At 45.9% G+C, this 25021-nt stretch overlaps 1 protein-coding gene across 4 annotated transcripts in view; it reads left to right on the top strand.

The window, feature by feature from the left end:
* FBRSL1 (fibrosin-like 1) overlaps positions 1–13931 on the top strand; it is a 407425-nt gene extending 393494 nt beyond the window's left edge. For all 4 annotated transcript variants that reach the window (XM_010581697.1, XM_010581696.1, XM_010581694.1 and 1 more), the window contains 6 exons: positions 61–132; positions 1456–1588; positions 5697–5774; positions 7523–7606; positions 8631–8871; positions 10932–13931. In XM_010581697.1, the coding sequence (XP_010579999.1) occupies positions 61–132; positions 1456–1588; positions 5697–5774; positions 7523–7606; positions 8631–8871; positions 10932–12165 (1842 nt within the window). In that variant the 3' untranslated portion in view covers positions 12166–13931. The remainder of the gene's footprint in view (positions 1–60; positions 133–1455; positions 1589–5696; positions 5775–7522; positions 7607–8630; positions 8872–10931) is intronic.
* The last annotated feature ends 11090 nt before the right edge of the window (positions 13932–25021 follow it).

The following is a 25021-nucleotide window of genomic DNA, read 5'->3' as shown; positions in this document are numbered from 1 at the left end:
CTATCTGATGGAGATTGCTAACATATAAATTAATCAAAATTCTTGTGCTTTCCATTGCAGAAACCCGGGAAGTGGTGTGCGGTTCATGTACAGATCGCCTGGCAGATCTACCATCACCAGCAAAAGATAAAGGTAATTCAGACAGGTTTTGGAACAAAGCCAAGTCTTTTGGCTTACAGATTATGTTTTAGTGAGTAATGAGCAGGAAGCAGTTACTGTTGGTGATTCTCAAGCTTGCCTGTATTGATTAACTAACACTTTCAATCCTTTAACATTTATTGTAGCAACCATAAAGTTTATCTGAGGGCAAAGAAGTTGAGTTGAAGGGCAGCAAAATGAGCAAGAGATACTAAGTGCACAGCCAGAAATAGAAGAAGAAAGGGAGGGGGGGAGGTAATTTTGCCCCAAATCCATCTTTTTTAAAAAGCATACATGTTTAATGTCATTTCCCTTCTGTACTAGTACCTCCTGTGGAATAGGGAGTATTACCCCATTCATAATGAAATGACCGATACGGTGAAGAACTTGTAAGAAAACGTAGAGCAGGCGAGTAGATTGATAGTTACTGTGTTAGAGGTTGTTGGGCTTTCTGCACTGCTGTGATGATGGGCAGAGGGAGGGGGTTTAAGACTCAAGAGGTAACAAGACGTAGGTGTGCCAGGGTGCTGTTACAGGCTCGAAGTTCCCTGTGGCAGGCAGAATAGCTGATAATGGGATTTCTGTAGCATTCATTTTTTCATAGCTCTTGCTGTAGGTTTTTTGTCCTGTTAAGGAAGAGTATTAAGTGCTTAAGTAGGTGCACTGTAATTAGCGCCTCTACAAGTGGTGTATGTCCATTTTTTTCTATAAGCAAATATATCATCTTTAAGCTATTGAGAGACTTCTATGACTTAGGTGCAGTTCTGACCATGCCCACTTCTACAGGGGAAGGATAAAAATAGCTTCTGGAGGAGCCTCATAGTTTTCTTTATCCTTCGCACCTTGTCTGCATACTGAGCTATGCTAGCTGCAGGAAGGACATAGTCTAGGAACATCTCTCTCTCTCTCTCTCCAAACTGGAGAAGCAAAACAGACAAGTCCATCACCCAGCTCTCAAGACTTGTGTTGGCAGCTTTCTGCCTGCAGAATATTTTTTGTCAGGCTGAGAGCGCCAACTGATCCTGGGGAGCAGCGCACTCAGTGTATCGTGTTGCATGCTCCACTGTGTGTGCTGAGGGGCTGAGAGCTCACTTCAGACCTTATTCATGTGGATGAGGCAGGCAGCTGAGAGGCTGTGGAGCGAAATGGCCTTACAGATGCTGTCAGAGCATGACTGTGGTACGTGACCAGAGACGCTGCTGTCACTCTCGCTAAGTCTCCCTGGCAGGGCTAAGCAGGAGTGGGCCTGAACTCCCTGTCTTTTTCTCCCATAAAAAAGGAAGTGTATAATGAGATTGTTTTTATATCACTTGACAGCAAATGCAGCTGGATCCCCACAAGCTAGACATAGGTGGTAAACTTGACCTGTTCAGCAGACCTCCCGCCCCTGGAGTGTTTCCAGGCTTCCATTATCCACAGGATCTTGCCAGGCCTCTGTTTTCTACCACAGGTAAGGGAAGATCATCATTTGTTGCAAAAAAACCCCAATCGGTGTATGCAATATATGTCTCTACAGCTACGTACGCCTCAAAAATTGAAGCAGGCAAGATGGTTCATAGGGGTGTGGAGGCACTGGCAACTGTTGTGACCTGGGCTCTCAGAGCTGCTGGGCTGGGCTCTGCCACCGCCTCCAGTGCAGGATCCTCCACATATCACCGAGCTGCAGCAGTTGGCTCTTACATTCATGTCTGTGCAGCTGGCTCTTATGCGTCCTGATTAATAGGCTATAGAGTGATTTTAAAAAGCAATTTTGACAAAACACTTGAAAATGTTTCCATTGCACAGCACTGGAAGTGGCCCCGGTCTCTTTCTTGCTTTTATATTTGCCATGTTATTCTTTTCAGCTCCTCCACTCACCAAGTTTCTGTTTGTTTTCTGAAAACAAGGGGGGTTTTGTAAAAGGAAGACTTCAATAACAGCATTGAAAATATCACAGAAGGTGTATTTGTGAAGCGTTTAGTTTTTAAACATAAAATCCCTCTATGTGTTATGAAGTCCAGCAATCTCTAAGGCTTAAAATGGCATATTGAATTAGAAAAAAAAAGAAGAATTAAATACAGTTTACATTGATCAATTGCTTTTCAATCTGTTGGAGAAGTAATTACAATTAATGCAATTACCAAAGTGCAGTAAGCTTCACGGTGCTGTTCTTGATGGCTCTAACCATGGGAGACTGCAACTCTGACATTCTGGTTTTGGAGGTCACAGGTACTATTCTTGTTTACTGCCATCTACCAAATGTTGGTTTTGTTCTCTTCCCAGGGCCTAACTTCCCCCCCAGACTTTTCCAGTTTTTCTTTCTGTGTTTAAGATGCCAAAGTCTGCCTTCTGTATGTTACTAATTGGCAACTAATGTAATTTTCTTTCCTAACTTCGGTTAGGAAAGTTAGAAGACTCTGGTTTTATGATGCAATATTGCGCTTTCATTCTAACTCAGTGCAGACATGGTCATATTCAGCCTTGGTTCAACCCCGTTGAAATGAATGAGGTTAGAATTGTTAGGAATTTTGTCCCAAACGTGACAGAAAAGGAACGGATGAGAATCAAGCTGAAACCTCGGTGAGAATTGAGTTTCAAACACAGATGTCAGATAGCCCTCAGGAACTCCACTGGTGGTTCATTTTGTCTTTCCACTCTTATCCATGGGTGGAAATTCTTAACCATCAGATGCATGTTTCCACTACATATCATCAGTGCTGATAACTAGTTGTACATTGTAGGATGCTACCCTGTATTTTGGTCTCTGTAAAGGTACTTTGATAGTATGGGACCAAGATACTTATTGCATCTGCTTGGGTGCATAAGCACAGCTGATTTACAAACCTTTGACTGTCTTCCTATGGCAGCTGTTTCCTTATCACTGTCTTCATTCTGTCCCGTGTTGTCATTACAAGAATCTTGCTTCATGTATGGGTTTGCTACTGAAGGTTATATTGGGCAGAGTTTACCCTAACAGGCAGAAAAGCACCAGTCCAGTTGGTATCTTGACCTTTTTCTCTTAAAGGTGCAAGCATGGCTTGCTTCTCCATTCATAAAAGCAAGAGGGGAAATACTATGGAATAGATACATTAAAGAAGGCAAATTCATAGAAAACTTTCACTAGAGATAAACAAACTTACAGCAACTTGTCCGTGAGTATATTAATCGCAAGAGCCATCACACGGTAAATCTAGGTAAAGAGTGCTATCAAAGTGAACAAACACTGCAGCAGTAATATATAGATGAATAAATCTTTTACTCTGCAATATCCGAGGCATTCTTTTCACCTTATCGAACAAGCGTGCAGTTGATGTGAATCATTGGTTCTGCTGCATTGCCTAGTTACTGTGGGAGACATAAGTTATCTTAGGGCCACCTGTCTTCAGGACGGATGTTCAGCTGCCTGGCAGACGCTATATTTAATAACTACCTGACAGCCTGCAATGCCGCTCCTGGCTTTCTCGGGAGGATTTTTTATTATCAGCCCATGTAGTTGAGTTTGTAAGCCGTCTCCTTTGAAGAAATCTCCCATCCATTATACACCTTCTGAAATCTTAAAGGATTAGAAAGATGACAGTCTCCATTCGTCTTGAAGCATTGGAGCAGTCAGAATGTTTATAGATAACTCCAGGTCTCGTTGCCGTGGTCTCTCTTAAGTTTCCTCAACTCATTTTCTGGCTGCTTAGGTTTGTGGTGCCCAAGCTGGTGAGGGACATGCAGCGCTGTCTCCCTCTCCGGTTTTATAGTCTGTTCATCTTCTGGACACGAGTGCCTTTTACAACGACCATCTGTTATTGGGCTCTGTCACCAAGGAAGACCAGGTCAGGGACGGACCAGGACCTCTGTAAAATGCTGTTTGGGATGTGTTTGGGATGCAGTTTCTCTTGTGCATATTAATTTCTTCCCTCCATTTCCCCCCACTTTTGCTGTGACCTTCCATAGTGTTATGAGCACTGATGATATATGGTGGAAATGTGCATTTAATGTGGCTTGGACATGAGGGGCAGGAACTTAACCAGAGCAGGTCCGCCACTGGTGGGAATCATTTATATGGGCCACAGACGAGGCAGAAGTCCTTGTGGTGAAGGTGACAGGAGAGCTGGAATCCCAGGTGGGAGGAGAAGGATCATAATCCTCTTTTCTATAATAGAAAGTTATCACTTGAGAAAGCACTGACTAAGCGAGCTGTTAGTGAAGAGCCCATGTTCGTGCCCAGTATGGCTGCTGATGTTTGCTAGAGTCGACCTGTTACTCTTCCCAGTATTAAGGGGAGTTAACTTTTACCAACAAAATATATGAGACAAGAGCACTGAAAAGCTTTATTTAGGTGTCGGTCTGTTTAGCACATGACTTAACATGTCCTTAGGAAAGTGCTGCTTCTGTCATTCTGTGGAATTACTACTTTCTAACAAAATGAGACAGTTAATGCACAGGTATGGCAGGTCTTGCTTTCTGCAAGGGAGGCAGAAGTTGTGTTTGCATCCAGGCAGCATCTGAAAGTTATGATAGTTGCTAATTCTGCTTTGTCTGCAGTAGTGGAAGTACTAGCAGGGAGGAGGCACCAAAAGAACGTTCACAGCCTAAACAGTTGGAGAGGGCTGGTCTCGTCAGTGTAATACTGGAGGCACAGAAACTTTTTGTCACATGCATCTGAAACATTAATATTCAAAAGTTGTTTTCATGTGCATCCTGAAAACCATCTACTAACCTTAGGGGGCGAAGCCAGGCCCATGAGATGGCCCAAGCATACTGTCATTCGCAGGATACATGGAGTTAATGTTCCTCCAAAAACCATGTATCCCAGTGGCAGGTGACACCAGTGCTTTTCACACTGCGGTTGCAAGCCTGTTCAGGTTTACACACGTCTGCCTGCAAAGGAATCAAATCTCTCATCTTCTGCTCTGAAAGGAGAGCAGGATTTTCTGCATGAGCCTGGTCCACCTTGAAATACAGGGCAGACCAGCTTGTTTCAGCCCATTCCTGCCCCTCGCCTCAACCTAATGTAATCCAGCATGCTCAGCAGTGGTGTTCCTTTCCCAGTGAGGTAGCATGGCACCATGGCAATAAGCAGTGTCTAGGAAAGGGAAAAAAATACCACGGGGGGAGCCTGTGGATGCAGAGACAGATGTAAGACCATTGATGGAGCTCTCATGGGAGAGGCATGATTGATGTTCCCTGCGTGCCTGTCATTAACTGGTGTTTCATATAGACTCTAATCAGTCACTTCCGAGCACCTTCTGTCTGGGCCCATAACCTGGGCTGACCTTTTTTAATGTAAACACAGAGTAATGACTGAAAATGCCAGACAAAGAGATTCACTTCCTCATGACTACAGGTGAGCAGCAACACTCCGTGCAAGGTCTCCTCCTGCCTCCTAGTGCCCACAGACTCCTTTAAAGGGCACTCGGAGAAATCCTGCCTGTAGCTCGCTCAGCTGGTGTTTGGGGTCTTCCCCTGCCTTTGCTGTGTTTAAATCTGGCCTGTGCCTTTGCATCTGGTTCTTGAACGTGATGGCCAGGACCTCTGTGTATGCAAGCAGTCACTTGCCACTGAACTAAAAAGGGACCTTGTTCTCACAGGTGCAACACATCCAGCCACCACCCCTTTTGGTCCTTCACCTCACCACAGCAGTTTCCTGCCTACTAACCACTTGGCAGGTAAGTGTAAGTAAACCCTGCCTTCACCTTTATACCTCTGCCCCGTTCCTGGCTCTCCGGTGTGGTCCTGTCTTGAGGCACTGTAGCACTAGGGGAGGGAGAGGCTTAAACTGTCTCAGGAACCAGAAGCTAGCCAGCTTCTCACCCATGCCAGCTTCCCAGCGCATCCCCTCTGCTTTCCTCCAAAGGAGAGGGGCAGGATTAGCAGACCCTCTCCTGCAAGAGAAGGCATTGCAGGGCAGGCAAATCTGTCACTGCTGGGACACTGCACAGGAGCTGAAATGTGACCTGTAGAGCCCTTTTATGCTGCTGAATGTGCCCAAGTAAATGGGGTAAATTTAAGCAAAGGTACCTCGAACAAGCCACAGCTTAAAATGGGCTCCTCCCGTACCCTTTCCCACATATGAAAGTTCTTGGCTAGGTTCTTTATTAAAGTTCAGTGAACAGTTCCTGGCAAATAGCTGTTCTGCACATTTTGCCAGCCTTTCAGTTTCCTAATTGGCAGTAAGTAGAGCCTGATTTTCTCAGATTTCCTCATTTTAGAAGCTCACAAGCAGCTCATTGCCAATTAAAGTTCAAGCTCTGTTGATTAATGTTTTAGTAACACTCATCCAATCAGTAAATGTAGCATGCCACATGACCTAGTAGACTTTTTTTCTGTTGCAAATACCCAGATTTACATCAATTCCTGAACATTCTGTCAAAATTAACTGTATCTCTACAGAGTCACTCAACTACATAATATCAAAGGGGAAGGGCAAGAACAGCTATTTAAAAATAAGTAAATAAGCAAATAGCTGTTTGCTTAAAGATGCAAGCTATTTGTGCTATTTGCCTTGATATTTTAAATACAAGGATATCCGTGAGGAAGTGAAGAGCAACTCACCTCCTGTAACGTGGCAAGTTAAAGACTTTAAAGGGACAGTGAAAAAGCCAGTGGGCAGAAGGAGTTATTTAGAACGGACCAGAAGGAAAGAAAATAAATATACTGGTACGATTTAACCCATAGCCATCTCTGGAGTGCAGAAACCTGAGTCAGGCTATATCTGCTCAGAGAGGAACCTCTTCTGATGATGGGTACCTTTAATGAAGAAAAAAAAAAGGCAGGAAAGGCAAGACTCATCTTTTGCCTCAAAGGATACAAACCTCCCATCCCTTTGTCATAGTAGCTCCTAAGACTACGCTATCATTTCCATCACCACTGGGATCAAGGAAGCTATTATGGGAGAGGATTTTGGCGCAAACAGGCCACAGTTAGTTGTTGTAAGGATGGATGTCTGTAGCAATTAGTTTAGGACTGTCTCAATGCACTATTACAAAGAGGGTACAAAGTTGTATACAGAAACAAGAGTGAAACAACGCAACCCCTCAATATGCTGACCGAGGAGCCTGCTGAGGTTCTTCTTTCAAGGCAATTGCAATGCTTCTACTATTAGTACTGTTACGGAAGGAGAGTTATAGCTCAGCAGCAGCCACCCTAATTTCAGCTATTAGACCCTAATTTCTAGCTCCCCTCTGACTGGCATACAAAAGTTTATTACAGCACCTGTTTGCAGAGTGAGCACTGAATCCCTTCTCCATTTTAACATGATGGGAATTTTCTGTGCAAAGAACCTTGCAATGAGAAGGATCAGCTTAAAGTCTGGCCTAATCCTACTTGGATTCAGACCATTAAGAAGGGGAGGGGTGCGTTTCATTCTCCAACATTCTTGGCTAAATGCCTGCTAAATCCCTGTTTGCCTTTCCAGATCCATTTAGCAGGTCAAGCACCTTCAGCGGCCTTGGGAACTTAGGCAGCAATGCCTTTGGAGGATTAGGCAGTCATGCTCTGAGTAAGTACTGGCTGGGTTACTGCAGACAAACATCCCTTCCAGAAAAGCCACATGCTAATATTTACAGCAGCTGGTGGTAGTTTTTAAAGAAGTTTAATTCCTAACCTCCATTCTCCTATCTGAAAACACTGCACCTAAGATTTCCAGGTCTCTGTGGTGGGAGCTTTTCTGCATGTCACAGACATCACTAGCTGTGCTCTGTGTCTCCTCACTGCTGAAGGTTGGTACCTTGTGTGCTCCTAGAGGTGCTAGAGCTGCAAGACCCCAGAGAGCTCTGGGACCCTATGGGCATCTAAAGTAACACCCTTCAACGGCGAAGATGCATAGTGGAACAGCTATTGATACTTCTCCTAATTGAGCGTGTATAGACTTCCTCTGTAACCATTGTCTGAAGTTTAAATTACCTGTATAAAATGATTTTACTTCAAAAACATGTTACCTGTAGGCAAGACATGCTTGAGAGCCACACATAAGAGAGCATGCTTTTGCATCTCATGGTGCAACAGGAATCAGCTGTAGACTGATGGAGGAAAATCAAGTGACTGTTCTGAAAAGCCTACAGCCAAGCTCTATTTTTATACACATACATACATACCACCAAACAGTCTGGTTTCGTTAACAAAAAAGTCCCTGAATCCTCAGCTGCAGGCAGCTGATTGCTTGTAACTACCCACAAATTAAAGTTTCTGCCAGTGAGAGGAGCTGAGGTAAAATATTGCTTTTGTGCTGGAACCCTTGCTGGGGTGGGGGGAGAAGAGGAGCTGGGCATTTTCAGTCATCTCTGAGTTATTCAGATGTATAGTTAAAGCTTCCTCCACCAATAGCCTTAAAAGAGCTGGTGGATCTTAACACCCAGTGTTGGAGGTATCTGTGTCCACCTGCTAGTAACTCCCCCTCACCATTAGCTCCACATTAAAAAGTCTTGAAAGGACAGTTCTGGTTGTGATTAGCATTGTGAAAAATGTCTATGTAATTACTTGGTTTGAATTCTTTTTAACTCTTCCTCCCCCTGCCATTATTCTAGCTCACAACAACATTTTTACTCACAAAGATGGCCCAAACCTGCAGAATTTCAATAATCCCCACGAGCCATGGAATAGACTGCATCGGACCCCACCGTCCTTCCCAACACCTCCACAGTGGCCCAAGCCCACTGATTCTGAGCGAAGCTCCTCAGTGACAAACCATGACAGAGACAGAGAGCGGGAGCGAGAGCCCGAGAAGAGGGATCTTTCTCTGAGTAAAGATGACAGAGACAAAGAAAGGTAAGCAGTGGGTGCTTTTGAGCTCTTTCTTCTGGGCCTATGTTTCCCCTATATTTTTTTAAATTTTTCCAATCGTAAAATAATCTTCAGAACAAAACATTGCTTGTCTTTGAAGCAGCTGATAGGCCTCTCCATCATACAAACACAAGTACTAGCAACACAAAAAAAAGCCTCTTTGCTTTTTAGGGTTTGTCCTCTGTGGAAATATGGTAAGCCCGTCCCTGCTAGTAGGTTAATAAAAAGCACCAGGCTGAGGAAATGAGCACATCGCTGTGTTTGCAGGGTATACTTGGCTGTTTTCAATGCAGCTGCTTTAGGATTACTGTATATTCTGAAATCATGAAGGTAGCATTGTGATGGGTCCTTTGGAGACAGTCATACTTCTCATTAATGTACAGATATGCTGATGAATTCAAATGTTAGCTGGACATTAACGAGATAAAAATGCAAATGCCTGTATCTGGAGCAGTGTGCATGAATCCATTAGCAAAACTGATTTTTAAAAATTGCATTGTAGACAAACCCTTATTAACGATGACAGGACTGTATCACCTGGGCTGTAGATACTTCATTAGCTTCCAGTTATATGATTTTGAAGCTGTAAAGCCCTTTATATTTCAGAGCCCGGTTCTGTCCAACAGGCTACTTCTTTTTAGGCAATAACTGCCTGCAAGTCTTAGATGTGTGTATTTGACTAATGATAGGGGGTTCATAGTTTGCCTGGAGTGCTTTTAATGAGATCTTCAGGCAGTGCCTGTGAACAAGGTTACGTGGAAGCAATAGGCTGCAAATCATCTTGCTTTAAATGTTAAATTGTCTGACACCCTTGCATGGATAGTCATTCAGATAGGAAGCTCCCTTCTTGGCTTTAGTGTAATTCATTTGCAAACCAAGGTTACTTTACTCTCAAGAGTGTTCACACAGGGGTTAACATCTCTGTTACATTTCTATTAATTCAGCTTAAGCAGTCCCCAGCATCCCTGTTTGGACATGGTTTTAATAAACCACATCCTTGATCAGCAATCAGGACTACCGCAGAGGAAGAAATCTGGGTTAGCAAATGTAATTTATAAGGGATAAATACTTACAGAACTCCCCAAAACACCTCCAGCTTTCAGCACTCAGGTCTTGCAGCTCTCAAAAGCAAACCCAGCATAAAACTGAGACATCAGTGAGCCTCTCAGCTGCATAATGCAGTTCTCTCAATCATCATACTTTGCATTTAAAGTGTCTCTCATTCAGAGCAAAGTGCTTTTAAAAGGTGAGCATTATTTATTCCCCTCTTAAAGAGGTGGGAGTAACTGTGACTAATTGGCTTGCTCAGAGATAGAGGTGCAGTTAGAAATGTAAACCCTCATGGCTCTCTTTCTAAACCATGGACATTGTCAAACCCCTTGTTCATCATAGCAGGTCCTCTTGAAGCAGAGGTCGATTACGCAGTTTCATGGCCTATTCGAGGATTTTTTTCCTTAAGCACCTAGCTTACCTGCCAAAACTGCCAACAACAAAAACTCTCCTGCAGCTCCATAGGAAAAGAAGCATCATGTTATGGCTGCTTCCAGTCGACGAGCTGTCTTGTGAAGGACCTGCATGCATCTCTGTAGGCTTCCATTTTGTGTGCCTGGATCCATGTTTTGGGAAAGGAATCCACGTTAAGAGTGTTACAGCCAAGAAGATCATTGTCTGGCAGCAAGATGTATATATAAACACACAATAAGCATCTTTTTTAAAAAAATAAGCTGTCTAGAATTCTTCTTTCCCTGCACTTCTCAGTGAAGTGGTCTTTCTCTTAGGGTGAATATACTGTTCTTTCAAATGCATCCCCAGTGTAGTCCCCAAATTTGTGGACATTTAACATTTTTTTTCTATGTAGTATGTAAAGGCAGGCAGTGCATATCTTTCAGTGTAGCATTACAGCTATAGCTGATGCTAGCAGAGCTTTTCAAATAATTTTCTGAGTGATCTCAAATTATACAACTAGCCACAGCACTATGCATGTCCAACATCATATGTATGTTTGTTCACACAAAACCAAGGATGCATGTTCTCTCTTTTTACAGAGACCTCATGGATAAAAACAGACATTCAAACAGATCCTCACCGGCATCGGCTCCAGTGACACATCAAATAAGCAATCTCATCCGCAGCAACAGCCAAACCTCCAGTGATCCCATCAGGCAGGTTAGCCTTGGAGAAAGGGAGAGGTCCAAAGAACCCGAGCGAGAGCACCCTGAGCGGCTGAGAGAGCCACCCATAGCAGAACACAAGATTAAAGAGAGCCGCTCCCCAGTGAAGGAAACTCCAAGCCATGATAAGAGACCCTCTGAGGACAACACAAAGCCAGTAATCCAGTCTGTATCCCCATACAGCAAACCTGCACTAAGTGAGAGCTTGAAGCTTACCAATCTAATGAGCAAGGACATGGAGAGAAAGACAGAGCTTCCCAGTGACCTCCAGAAGATTAAGAATGACATCAAAGTCAAAGAGGAGAGGAAGGAAGACAGTGATGTGCTGGTGGTAGGGTCCGAGCCTTCACAGCACTCCCGATCGGTGGAGCATCCCCCGCCACCTACTTTGCATGGATTATCATTGCCTCACTCGATGGCTGCCTCTATGCCCATCTCCATGGGAAGCGTGCACCAGATGAACAACATGAATGTTCTCGACCGCAGCAGAATGATGACCCCGCTCATAGGCATGAATCCTTTGTCAGGAAGAGAGAGGCTGCCACATCCCGGATTTTCTTGGGACCCAATGAGGGACCCGTTGCGAGATGCCTACCGGAGCTTAGACCTGCACCGTCGAATGGACTTTCAGCTCCGGACGGATCCTATCCATAGGTTCCCTACCACCTCTGGATTTTATGACCATGAGCGTTCTTACAGAGACAGGGAGCCACACGACTACAACCACGAAAACCTTCTTGAAGCCCGCCGAGAGCAGGAGCGGTTGCGGCAAGTGGAGGAAAGAGAGCGCTTGCACTTACGAGAAGAACTTGAGCGTGCCAGAATGCACCACTTGCACTCGTCCCCCATCGAAAGTCACCTGGCACACGTGCCATCCTTCATGCCTCATTTAAGCGGGATGCATTACCCCAGACTGAGTCCATCCACTGCCATGCACAATGGGATTTTAAATAGGAACCCGCCAACTGCAGCGCTGAGCGCCCCACCGCCTCTTGTACCAGCGAGCAGCACCAGACCTGCCTCCCCACGCAGGACTACTCCACTCACAAACTCAGAGTCCAGGGACTATTCCCCCTCTAGGAACCCCAAAGAAGTAGAGGCACGATAGTCCCCAACATTGAATTTTAAACTCGCCTGTATATAAAACAAACAAACAAACAACAACAACAACAAAAAAACAAACAGAAAAAAAAACAAAAAACAAACCTTTTACAAAATGCACTGCTGTAAACTTTTTTTTTTTAATGTAAAATTTGTAGAAGTTAAGCACATTTCCATAAATAACGGGGTCGGGGATGCAGACTTTCCAACAAGAAGGTTGCTGAGAATGGGAATTTAATATATAGGTATTGATTTTTGGTTTTGTTTTTTTGTTTCTGTGCTAAAAAAAAATGAGTTAAAAATATCAAGTTTGTACATTTTTTCCCAAATGTGAGAAACATTTTTAATGGATTTGTATTTTTTTTAATTTTGTGCTCTTTATTCACTTAAAAAAGAAGAAATTTTGCTTTTGTTTTTAGTTAAATTTGCATTTTAAAGGCCTCAGATCCTTAAGAAAAAAATACCCAGGGTTTCTTAAAAGTATTATTTATGGAAATACTGTAGTTTTACAGTCCACTGTGAGGTTCCCTTCTGAGGCCAATTGATCACTTACCTTGGTACTTTGGAACCGAAGTTACAGATATATATTAAAATATTAATAATAATAATAATGTACAAAACTGTTTGTTTTTTGCCTTATTATATTATGCAGAAATTTAAGAGGAATTTTTTTTGACTTCTTGTTTTAAACAAAAAAAAACAAAGAAAACAAACTGTAAATATTCTGTTAATATAAATGTACACCAATATTAAATTCTTAACATAGGTAGACTTTATAAAAATGGTTTCTAGAACCACTCTGGTTATTTGTTAACATGGTTACAACTCATACTCTTGTCACAGTCAGAAATTCACACTCAGAAAGCTAAGTACGGCATATATACTTCAACTATGCAAGAACTTGGAGGCAGGTCTTAGTGGATGTTGGGGGGAGGAAGGTTTAAAAAAAAAAAAAAACAACCCAAAAACAACCAACTCGCAACTATGGAGACAGAATGGAAATGGCATGTGAACAGGAAGAAGGATGCTTGTGTTTAACAAAAAAAAAAAAAAAAAAAAAAAAAAGAGAGACTGAATTTTTTTGTACAAACACAAGGGACAGTTCGTCAAGGAAAGAGAGAGACACACGCTCCTGGAAGGGAATTTTGGTTTCCTACTTTTCAAGCTGGCAAAAGCAGATGGAACTGGCACAGTACCATGCGGCAGACCCTTTCTTTATTTTTTTTTTCCTTTTTTTTCTCTTTTTTTGTGTTGTGGGCAGGATCGCTGGCAAGCAAGGACAATTTTCCGTGGACCCCTTGTGCTAATTGTGCAGTGTTCTTATTGGAATCTGTATACAAGACAAAGTAGAATTTTAGGAGTGCAAAAAAAAAAGTCTAATGGTTGATTAAAAAAAAAGAAATTCTGATATATTATCTATAGTACATGAAGACCATAAGCAAATGTTTGTTTCAGTGTGGTTCTGCCTTGAACTGCTTTTTGGCATGATTTATTTTTTATTTCCAATTTTACTTTTCATCCATATGTAAATTTTGCCATGTTTTACTTGCTGTACCATCCCCCCTCCCTTATTTTATTTTTCAGTGTCCATGTTTTATATATCCTGGGCTTTTTCTCTCTAGTTAATTCAGCCATCCGCTACTATTTTCTTGGCTCTGTAACTCTTGTTTCCCCCCCCTCCCCATCCTCCCCCCTGCACCCCCTGTAATTTTAAACATTCAGTTTCCTTGTAGATCAATGAAGATAAATACAACATTGATTTTGGATGAAAAAGGGAGTTGAGTGTTTGTGTGTCGTAGCCAGTGCTGTTGACTCGGAGGCTCATGCTTTATTGACGGCGCTTCGGCGGCTGGGAGGAGGCAGCCGGCGGAAGGGGTTGGTGCTGGGAGAGGGATTTTATTTTCCTTGTAAATCTTGCGCGGCAGAAGGAACGTGGCCCATAAAATGCTTCGGAGGCACTAGTTGTGGCGGGCAGGACTGGGGAGGAGAGCGGCGCTCCTCGGCTCTGCGGCAGCTCTCCCCCCGATCCCGTGGCCTCGGCGCAGGGGGCACCTCGGGCTCTGCGCTGATCCGACGGTCTTCTGCTGGGGGGAAAGGAGGACGGAGAAGGAGGCAGCAGCTCGTTTGAAGGAATCGCGCTGCCGGCATCGCTACGGGAAGGTTATTGCCTCAAGCGCTCTTCTCCACGTGCGTTTTCATTTGCTTCCCCAGCTTTTCCCGTAGGCTGAGAGCAGACATCTGCAGGGGGATGGAAAAGTGCTCCAAGCCCCCTCGCTCTCAGTAACTGATTTAACTGTGGGCGACTGTGCTTTAACAGCATGTTACAGCTTCTGTTTTTAAGTTTGTGTGTGACTAAATTACCGAGCATAAAAAAATAAAATGAAATAAAATAGCAGGGTCCTTAATCTGATGAAAGGAGGCTTAAAACAAAATAGGCATTAAAAATCAGCACCTGCTCTCCCAGCTGAAATCGGAGGAACATATAACACATGGTGGAAGCAAAAAGTGTGCTGGACTCGGCATAAAGATATTTGTAATGCTGGCTCAGGGGGACTGTAATTCTCTCCTGGTGCCGTTGTCCAACGTGGCATCTTGCTTGACACCGCCTCTAACACAGACCTGCGTAAATGAACCTCCCTAACCTCTGTTAGAAGGAATCCGTAGCTGCATCTTCCCGATGCAGATGAGTGCGAGCAAGGGGGTTGTTACTGCACGCTCCAAAAAAAATACAAAAATGGGCCGTACCCTTTGGAAGGATTTGGTCCGTGTATGATTTAAAAAAGTGAGCATTAAATCAATGCCATGCTCCCCTGGCATTCCTGAAGGATTGCTTATTGCAGCCACACCGGTGCCAGAAGAATTCATCATGACTGATGTTGTGGCAGTCTGAATATTAAAAGAAAATCAGCGGTTTGCCATTTGCTGTATTAGGAGGCATTGCTCTTACGCTTTTGGAGGATGACCCATCAATAATGCTGCACTACAGTGGGATTCCTGCGGAATTACGCAGTGCCGAGCATCAGCCTTCTCACAAAAAGGTTCATCGTGATTAATGGTATTATTACCTAAACAGAGAAACTAATTAATTCAGCCTTATTCCTTTAAGCCACCCCAGCTGAGCCACCTTCTGCTAAAAAGAACTGGTACAGAAGAACTTCCTGGGTTTTATGCATTTCTACCACCGTTGAGTTTTCATTTTGTGCAGTTTTTACCATTTTTATTCTACTTTCGGCCATCTCCCTAGAGACTTCCCCCAGTCACCGACAAAGGGTGGGATATAGCAAACGACTGACGGTGGGAGGAAGAGGATGGGATTTGTAAGGCTCATTGCTTGCCTCAGGCAACCTATTTTTAAAAAGATGCTCAGGAAAGCGTAAGGAGGGAGACCAGCTCTTGCACTTGCGTTACCTTTTGTCCGGAACACGATGCCACGCGCTACCGCAGCTCGGTGGAATGAGATTTGGTGTGCACCCACTTCAGTTAATTGGGGCCAGTGTTGGCCTGGTTAATGAATTAGACAAACAACCAGGAGATCATGGAGCGAGGGGAAAAGCCAATCTGTAAATCTGTAATGAGTTCTCAGATCACTTGTCAAAAATACTGGGTTTTGACAAAAAGATCTAGTATTTCCCTAAAAAGCGAGCTTTATTGCCTAAAATAAGTATATGGGAATTGTCCATTCCAGCTGTTATAGATACCATAAATATTTAGTTATTGGTTAATTGGTTTGTCTAAGTTAGACAAACAGAGGCTCGATGCAGGGGCACCCAAAGACTCTGCAGCAGCCTGAGCCGCCGCCGTAGGATCTGCAACGCCAACGTCGCCCGGGTCCGGAGGAGGGAAAGCACAAGCAGTCAACTAGACAGAAATGTAATATCCCGAGAGCTTAGGCAAGAGCGAGACAAAACAGCTTTGCTTCGGGCAGGGTAGCAAGTGCCAGAATGAGAGAAGAGGTAAATCAGTGGTGTGCAGCTCGGGCTCGAGCCGAGAAGCTGTCGGTGGTGGGGAAAACAGGGTTTGTGTTTTCTTTGGCTCGTACTGAGCAAAAGAAAAAAAAAAGGAAACCTTTCCTTTACCTCCTTCAGGAAATTCCTTTTTGCCAAAGTCTTAGGAAAATAGTTGTGTTGCAGTGGCGGGGCGGGGCGGGGGGAGATTTTGGTAATCTTGTGAGAGACCAAAATGGCATTGCCCGTCAGGGAAACCTGGGCTTCCCCAGCGCCGGGGGCTGCTGGGTCTTTCCCTGCACACACCTTTCCCAGTGCGGCTTGGTGTCCCTTTGCACAGGCAGTTTGCTTTGGGAAGAGTCTAGCCAAGGAGAAATAAAGAGCAACGGGGCTTTGGCAAACAAATTCAGCACTTTAATCCTGGGGAGCTGGTAGCCCAGGGCTTAGCTGGGAAACACGGTGCTTTGGGAAGAGCGCGGCGGGTCGTGGGCTCAGCCTTGAACAGGGCATCACTGCGGGCGCAGCAGCGGTGTCTGGGGGACCCCCCTCATGTCCACCCGCGTCTGGCACGACAGCATCCCCCCGCTGAGGCCACAGCTCTTTCATACCACCGAGATGGATATTTTGTCAGGAAAAAGCCTTTCCCAGTAGCACGCTGTATTATGTGAAACCAAATAAAAAGCAGGGAGCAGGAGAGGGCTGTAACAGGCCTAAATTACAGGCTACCATTTCTGAACATAAAGGGGAAAAAGAAAAATCAAATGGTGTTTTGAAGTTTCACTTGGAAAATATTTTTTTCGAGGCCTTTGAGGGATGTGTGCGCAAAGGAAAAGGGTCATCTCCCCTCGCCCCAGCCCCTGCCGCTGCGGCACAGCTGGAGGCCTCCGACGGCAGCGGCTGGGACCTCCTTGCAGGTGTCAGCACGGCAATTTCTTTGTCTTCTCACAAAAAAAACCTTCTGCTCCATTAAGCTTCCCTAATTGCTGCATTTATCATCAGCCATTTTCTGCTTGTTCTCTTCCTCATTCAGCGAGGATGTGTCAAAATAGAGATATACGCCGCCGTCCCTCCCGCCGATGAAGCTGTTCGGCAGGCACCGGCTGCTCAATTGGCCGTTTAGCAGAAGGTCCCTCATTACCGGCTCGACGGCAGCTTGCGTGTCACACAGATCACAGCAGCCGGGCCACGCTGGCCGGGTGTCAGGCCCTTTGCACTGAGCCTTGATAAATAGCTGAAAAGAGAATAATAGAGGTCTTATTTTTTGACTCAAAACCCAACCGGCTTCATCATCCTCCTCCGGCTCCTGATAGGAATTCACGCAGCAAACTGCAGCTGCCCGCAGCGGGGTGAAGCCCTTCATCTCCCCCTCCCCCCCCCAAAAAAAAGCAGTTTGAGGAGCGGAGGATGTATTAGACACCCAAAGGAGACCAGGGCCCGGCTGACACCCACGTCGGCTTTGGTCACGCACCGCACGTCCTTGCCAACGGCAGGAGGAACCGTGCGAGAAAAAAGCTGCAGCTCAGCCAGGGCAGGCAGGTTGCTGCCGCTGTTTTGCAGAAGAGCTGTCGCAAAATAAGAAGTCGTAATAAGCTCTTCTGCAACGCTTGCTCACTGTTTTATCAAAGCGCTTTTGTTGAATATTATTTCAGGAAAAGGAAAAGCCAGTTAGACACCGAAGGAAGTAACCGGCTTTTCATAAATGCTCCGCTCCCTGCTGCAGCCTCTCCTTCTCTTCAGCACTTCCAGCCAATGGAGAGCCAGTGCCCAGCGATGCTCCCCAGCCACTCCGGCAGTGGTGGGGTTGCTCAGAGAAAAATTGCAAAACAGAACTCTGGGCAAATCCAAATTCAAAGTGCTGGCCAGTGAGAAATGCAGTGGTGGGGAAGCTTTTAGGTTTCATTATTCAAAAATCTCTCTTTTCATTTTGAGTGCTATAAAATAGCACTCAAAAAAAAATTTTCTCCAAAAACCCTGAGACAAGTGATTTTTGAGAGAAAGGCAGTTTGTTGAAATAAGAAAGGAATGAATAATTTTAACTGGAGAGGGAATGAGCCCAGCTGAGCACCACATCGGAGCCTTGTGCTGGGTGAGACCAAGCCTGAGGGGGTCGGGATCTCTTCCACATTGTCTTAATGATACCAGGAAAGTGGAGATGCTGGAAATCCTTTTTTTAATTGTACCATGAGGCAAAGATCGTCTTCTGTCCCATGTCCCTCTACAGCTTGGAAAGTCCTTTCATCCAGGTCAATGGCTCTTAAAACAGAAATGCAGGAACCACTATCACCTGTAAAATCCTTCCTGGGGGCTTGCTGAATTACTGTCACAGTAATGCAATGCTTTGGCCAATGCAGTGCTTTGGAAGGAGGATGAAAGGATTTAAGAGTGTCTCCTTAATGGCTTGTTGAGTGAAAAAGCTGGAAGAAAACTGACCTAAAGCATTTTAGGTTCCCTTCTGGAATCTCTATTATTCTTTGCATTTCACCAATGTGAGCTGTAAGCTGAAAACCTCCTGCCTGCTTTTAAGGATGCATTCAGCCATTTGTGTGTAGATTCCCACAAAACCCATTAGGATGCAGGCAGCCATACCTTGTCTATCAGCCAACAAAGGACTAGCAGAAAGAGAGAAAATAAGTGAGCAAATTTCCTGCCGTATCTCAGTAACAAATAGCAATACACACCACCATCAAGGCCACTGTGAAGATCAGCTGCCTTTCCACCTGCCTGATAATGGTGATGGGTGCTTGGTCACAGGCACTGAGGGCTTCTACACCTACTGTGGAGCGAACAAAGGAAAAGGGAGGAATTATATGGTTTGGGAGTTTTTTTATTTTCAAAACTAAGATGGCTCGGGATTTTTGGTTTGTTAATAGATACCTAAGAAACTACAGCGTGTGAAAAATGACTGACAAGGGAACCTTATCTGATTGGCGGTTTGCACTAAGCCCCTTTGGACAGGGGAGGTGATAGTACCATAAAATATACTGTTATGGCTTCCTTTTAAAAAAAACCCACACCTTAACTCTCAGCACGTATCTCTTAACTCTCAGTGGTAGCCCCGAAAAGGCTAAAAGCCATGCACTGCTGTCATGGGGCTGTACAGGTTAACCACGTCTGCAGCTGAGAAAGCAGGGATCGAAAGCAGTCCAGCTATTCAAGGAATTAATTCAGCTGGTGGGGATGGCTCTGGAGGTCATGCACAGCCAGATTAGCCTTTCCTGCCGTGTCCTGTGGAGTTTCACTGATGAAACTCTGCAGAATTTAAAGGTTAAGCCTCAGGCACGACCCAGCTACCTTCCAGTCAGACACAGGATCGATACCGTGTCTCCGGCCGACAAGTCAGGGCAGCGGGCTGCCAACGGCACATGCCCGGGGCACGGCAGAGCAACAGGAGGAACCGGACCCCCTCCCACCTGCGTCTGCAAAATCCACGCCGGCCGATTTGGACCGTTCCTGACGGATCCTGTGGGCAAAGACACCGTACGGTTTTTCTGCACCCTGCCTCCATTGTGTTCACTGGATGACTTCACACAGCCAGACATGGCCAAAAATGTGCCTCTGTGAACTAATGAATTGGTTTAATTGTCTGCCAAACCTGAGAGCAGCCAAAAGTAACAAATTAAAGTTTACAATCCTGTGGTCTCATTTACAAGGGGATAATACAGCAACTGTTTATTTTGTGAGATGTTGGAGTGAGTCGGGAGAAAATTACAGCCCCTATGTAATATTAATAATAATCATCATCATAAAAATACTTTTAATAGCAAACACCGATAGTTGTTTTGCTCCATTAACTTGCACTATTGTTTCAGCCCGTCTGGCTGCCGACTCAGCAGGGCAGGGGGTGTTGATTCCCCGGAGGCAAAACTGGCTTCACAGCCACAACAGCTGGATTCGCAGCCACGGCATGGCTGTAGCGGGGCAGCATCCGTGCGAGGATCTGCAGGGCCACAAGATGCTTTACGGGGCCGGGGAAAGAGCTCCAGGGGAGGAAGGCGATGCCAGGGTGCCTGGAAGCTGCTGGGAGACTTCGTGGCCGATGTGCCCAGCCCGGAGGGGACAGGCTGAGGAGGGAGGTGGGAGCAGCAGCTCTGCGGTTTTTGGAAGACGTGCAAGCTTCACCCTTTGCGAAGTCAGCACGGCCCCAAGGGACGGAGGCGCAGGGTCAGCCCGGCATGAGCCCCAGCTCAGACACCACAAGCCAGCGACCAAGTGAAGCGGGTGGCGACGTCTGCGCCGGGCGCGGATAATTTCAGGCTTTCAGCCTATTTCGAGCTGCCGCACCAGGAGCCCCGACTGCGCCGTACCCTCGTGCGCGGGCTGCCCAGCGCTGGGACGCCCCGTCTCCTCCAGCCCCGGGCTCCAGAGAGGCGGGGGCTTGCAAGAGGGGCTTTGGCACGAGGGAGGGTCCTAAATATGGGAAAACTGCCATAACTGTCTATTTTTTCTGCAAAATAGATGAGGCCCGTAGGAAGCTCAGCAGCTGGGCGAACGGCTGTGTCGCCAAAGGCAGCTGAACGGGAATGCGAGAGGGGGAAAAATAAATAAATACGTCCGTACATCCCCATGAAATGAATCTCTCCCCATTCAGCCATTTCCCTTTATTTCTTCCTTTTAGAAGCAAGGTTATCGGGTCTAACATCACATCCAAACATTTCAGCACTAGCATTATATGGGATGCTCCAAGGTCAGCGCCTGCAGCTGTAAACTCATTAGTCTTGTCTTTTGTGAGAGAAGAAAGCCTCTTCATTCCTCTCTCGCCCCCTTCCCCCCTAATTAAAATTAAAATATTTCCTGGCCAAAAGTCATTTCTGCATTCATTCATCTCAATTCTTTTCTGTTTGGATAAACCACCCTCTGGTACTCCGAGGGTGTTATGTATACAAACTATAAACTCTTAATGGTCCTGCAGTGTGTTATGACTGGCCTAAAGAGCTAAAGCAGGCTCCGAAAAAAGCGGTTCTTGGCAACGCCGTGTATGGAGTTCAGGCTCATCAGTCATATGCAATTAGAGATTAAAAGTGCTTGATGGACTATAGGGGAGACCAGCACGGAGGGAGATTAGGAATGTAGGAGAGAAAAGGCAAACAAAAGCTTTTATCTTGGCGCAGCAGTTGCTACTACAAAAGCGGCGACGGGAGGACGGTCCTCGTTTTTCCGGAGGCGCCCGCAGCCTTTCTGGGCTGGAGGGCCCAGGCGTGCCGATCGCAGCGCCCCATCTCCATCCTGACGACCACCCACGTCTCAAGCGGGGCGATGCAAGTCCTCGGGGACCACCGGGGCCGGCGGCCGTGGCTCAAAGAGGGCACAGCAAGGCTGAGCTCGGGAGGAGGCTCGCGCCGCAGTCCGGGCTTTCGGGATCCTGTTGCTAACTGCCCACCGACACAGCGCCTGGCAAACCTCCCCCCCCAGCTGCTGGCAAGGGCCAATCGGCCCAAAACAGAAGCACCTGGGAGGCATCAGGAGCCTGAAGGTCTTATGGGGATGGGGAGGGAAGAGTGACTCTTCTTTCTAAAGCAAAGGCATGTTTCCCAGTTGGGGTCCTGCTGCTTGGGAGGGGAGGTGGGTGGTTGATCTGTAAACCTTTCAAGAGGTTTGCGGCTATTTATTGCCTATGTTTTGCTGGGGGGGGGGGGCTGCTACACGCTGAAACAGGCTGTTGGGGCAAGGCAGCTCCCTGCTGACACATCACTGCCTGGATGCACCCAAGACGGGCAGGAGCAGGACACAAGAAGAGGTGAGATAAGCAGTTGGGATAGGCAGGGACCGTCTCCCCCTCTCCTTCTATACCTTCAGTCTATGCAGCCTCTCCAATTTTAGGCAGGCTTAAAATGTTGGGCTAGCGTGGGCTACAGGGGGACATAGAAATGCTTTTTTTTGCCAGCAGAGAAATGTTTGGGTTTGCAGCCTGGAGAAGGTTAAGTTTTTAGGCTATCCAGAGAGAGCTCAGCCAGAAAGCCCAGCTAATCTAGTGTTGAATACGCCTTGGAGAGGCCCGCGAGACAATACATTTTTCCTTGCGGTGAAACATAGTTGTTTTGTTAACAAGATTTGTTTTGAGCTAAGAAAATGCTTGGCCCTCACTGGAAGGGAAAAGTGTAGATGAGCTGGGTAGGGCAGTCTTGACCCCAAGGTGAAATGTAGACCAGTCACCGAGGATTAAATGCCCTCCTTGCCATCACAGTAACTGTGTGCTGGAGGCTTTTCTGCTCCTTATCAGGACTCAGAGCACCCTCAGGGGTTCAGTGCCCTTTGCTGGGTCACTGACTTAGTGGCAAATTAGGGGAAGGGCTCCATCAGCTGAGCTGCCTGTGTGGCCCGGGAGGTCTCCTATGGAAACAAGGATGCAGCTTAGCCTGCAAAATGGCGTGAGACTTCAGCCTTTCTTCTCCGCACCTCCAAACACCTTTGTGCTTTGTGTAGGAGGAAGGTGTGAGACAGCTCTTCCGTACACAGTGGTCACTGCAGTCCAATAAACTGTTTTCTATAGTATCAGGAGACACAGGTGAGACTTAGCACTTTGTGACCTTCTTGGTGAGGCTATCTGAGACTGTCAACCCTTGAAAAACCAGGAGGCTTCTCTCCTTTCTCCCCACAGCACAGTTGTCCTTCCATCCATTTGCTTTCCCTACCCACAGCTAGCAAGAAGAGCCAGGGAGGCACTTGGCCTGCCCAGCCTGAATGGAAGGAGCTGACTCTTGATGGAGTTTTGTTATAGAAGTCTCAATCAGCCATTAGCAGTTCATTTAAATGGGTTTTCGTGAGCATTAATAGGCTACGGTAGTGCATTCATAGCCAGCTTTCCTCAGGTTTTGCAGAAAGTGGTATAAGTGGGTTTCTTCAAGTATATGTGATTGCTCATAGCTGCTGAAGTTGATTTGAATCACTTGCTACCAGGCTCACCAATTTAGCCTGATAAATTGTGCATTACTAAATGGGGGAAGGGAACAAAGCTGTGTTCTCCCAGAGAAGAAAATGCAGGATTTCTCATCAGTGAAGAATGATTCTTCTCATCAGCACAGTCTGAGAAAGGCCGTAATGAACCATTTGCACCTGAGAGCAAAAGCCTTCGGTCTGCTACATTCCTGATCAGTCCTCATGCTCTGAGATTCAGATACGATTGGTTCTGCCCAGAGCCGGCCACGAGGACAGGCAAATCCAACCAGCAGTGCTACGTGTATAGCTAAGAGCACGCTCATACCAGTGCTCCTTGGCCACTCTCATTAGACATCAGTCCTATCCTCTGTACAGCTGATGGGGGCTCTGCCTTTCAATTCAGGAGCACTTACTGACTGCAGACTGTGCATGGAAGAGGGATTCAGCCCCTTGCCCCAGGCATTAGTACTTGCTGAAGAAACAAACATATTTGGAAGGCTTTTCTCTTTGTGTTGGATAGAAAGCATCTGCCATGCAGGAAACAACTGTCTGATTCTTTAGGAAGCTGGTCTCGCTCTCACCCACGCGAGCTGCCTGCCAGTCAACAGGCTCACTGGTGATCAGGCATGAGGTCATGGAGCTGGTGCTTGGAAAGGGACTGGTCTCCATTACCGCAGTAATGAGAGTATTGTTTGGCATTGATATTCTGAAATGCATTTTAGGCGCTTTCAATCCAGACACCCCAGCCTCTGACCCCAGCTGCAACAGTGACTGGGTATGCAAATAATCCACTCCGAGTTTGGATGACGCTGAAGTACAATTAGTGTTTTTAATATACTGCATAAGTACAAGGCTTGCTGGATCCCACTGCTCCATCAAGACCGGCATCCTGCTTAAGTGTCCCAGCATGCACGCGGCTGTATAATCAGGTACCGCACTGAGTTTTCACGGAAGCACCGCAGTTATTAATGCATTGCTACGCGACAGCCAAGCCCTGCACACAGACTGTGTGCTCGGTCCCAGGGGACCGTGGGCACCGTGCGTCTTGTGCTCAGCCTCATGGCCTGATGGATGGACCCGTGTTAATGAGCTCCGAAGGGAACCGCATGGAGCCCTCCTTGCTGGAGGCACAAGCCTCTAAGGGAGGCAGTTAAAAGGGGGCAAAAAAGAACAGTAGAGAAAAGGGATAGACTCCAGATAGCTCCTTCGGGGATGTGAAGGTTGTGCTTGATTAAAAGCAGTGCTTTATGAAAATGTTATTTGCTATGCTTGGAAGATGACATTCAGTGCAATAAGAGTGTACAGCAAACTTAATATGCTCCCTATGGAAAGGGCTGGGGTGTGTGCCTGTGAATACATCCTATCCTCTTATCTTTGGTCCCTTTGCTTTAGTAGCTGGGTTTTTCCTCCCCGTGCTGGGAGGTTCCACTTTCTCCCAAATACGTAGGCGTCCTTCCTCTGCGGCAGCGTGCAAGCAATGGTGCAGAAAAGGTCTTTGATGAGAAGACTCACATGAGCGGAGAACTGCGACTGCCTCTCTGGGGCACACGGATGACTGGTATCAAAATCTCAACCCTCAAATCCTGTCCTGAACTCTCAGGGTGTATTTGTTTTGGATGCCGTCAGCGTGGCTACACCAGCACAGCTGGAATGAGCCTTTCAGAAGGTGATGCACAGATCTATTTCCAAGTAGTTTACACTAGACTTTGTCTGGACGTGTTTGGTTTTTAATGCTTTCCCAGAACACTTGTAAATTTTTATTTCTGCTGAGAGCAGGAGAAACTAGCTGCTGTGCACAGAATAAAGTTGATTGTCTACAAAGTTTAATGCTGTTTTCTTGCTCTATTATTTGGCCATTCTGTGTTCGTGAAAAAACTCTGTTTTAAAGCTCACTCGGAGCTCCTGGGCTGTGCAAGGAAGAGAAGGGGAAAAGCTATTTCTCTGCTCTGCCAAAACATACAAAAGTTTTATGTACCGTGATGGAAAGTTAAGGTGAAAAGGGCTGGATCTGAGACAAGAAACATTTCTTTAATTTTCCCTACTTTT

This window comes from Haliaeetus leucocephalus, unplaced genomic scaffold (genome assembly GCF_000737465.1).
Source record: "Haliaeetus leucocephalus isolate CR32 unplaced genomic scaffold, Haliaeetus_leucocephalus-4.0 Scaffold802, whole genome shotgun sequence".
Classification (NCBI taxonomy): domain Eukaryota; kingdom Metazoa; phylum Chordata; class Aves; order Accipitriformes; family Accipitridae; genus Haliaeetus; species Haliaeetus leucocephalus.
This window is presented reverse-complemented; position numbering and strand designations above follow the sequence as displayed.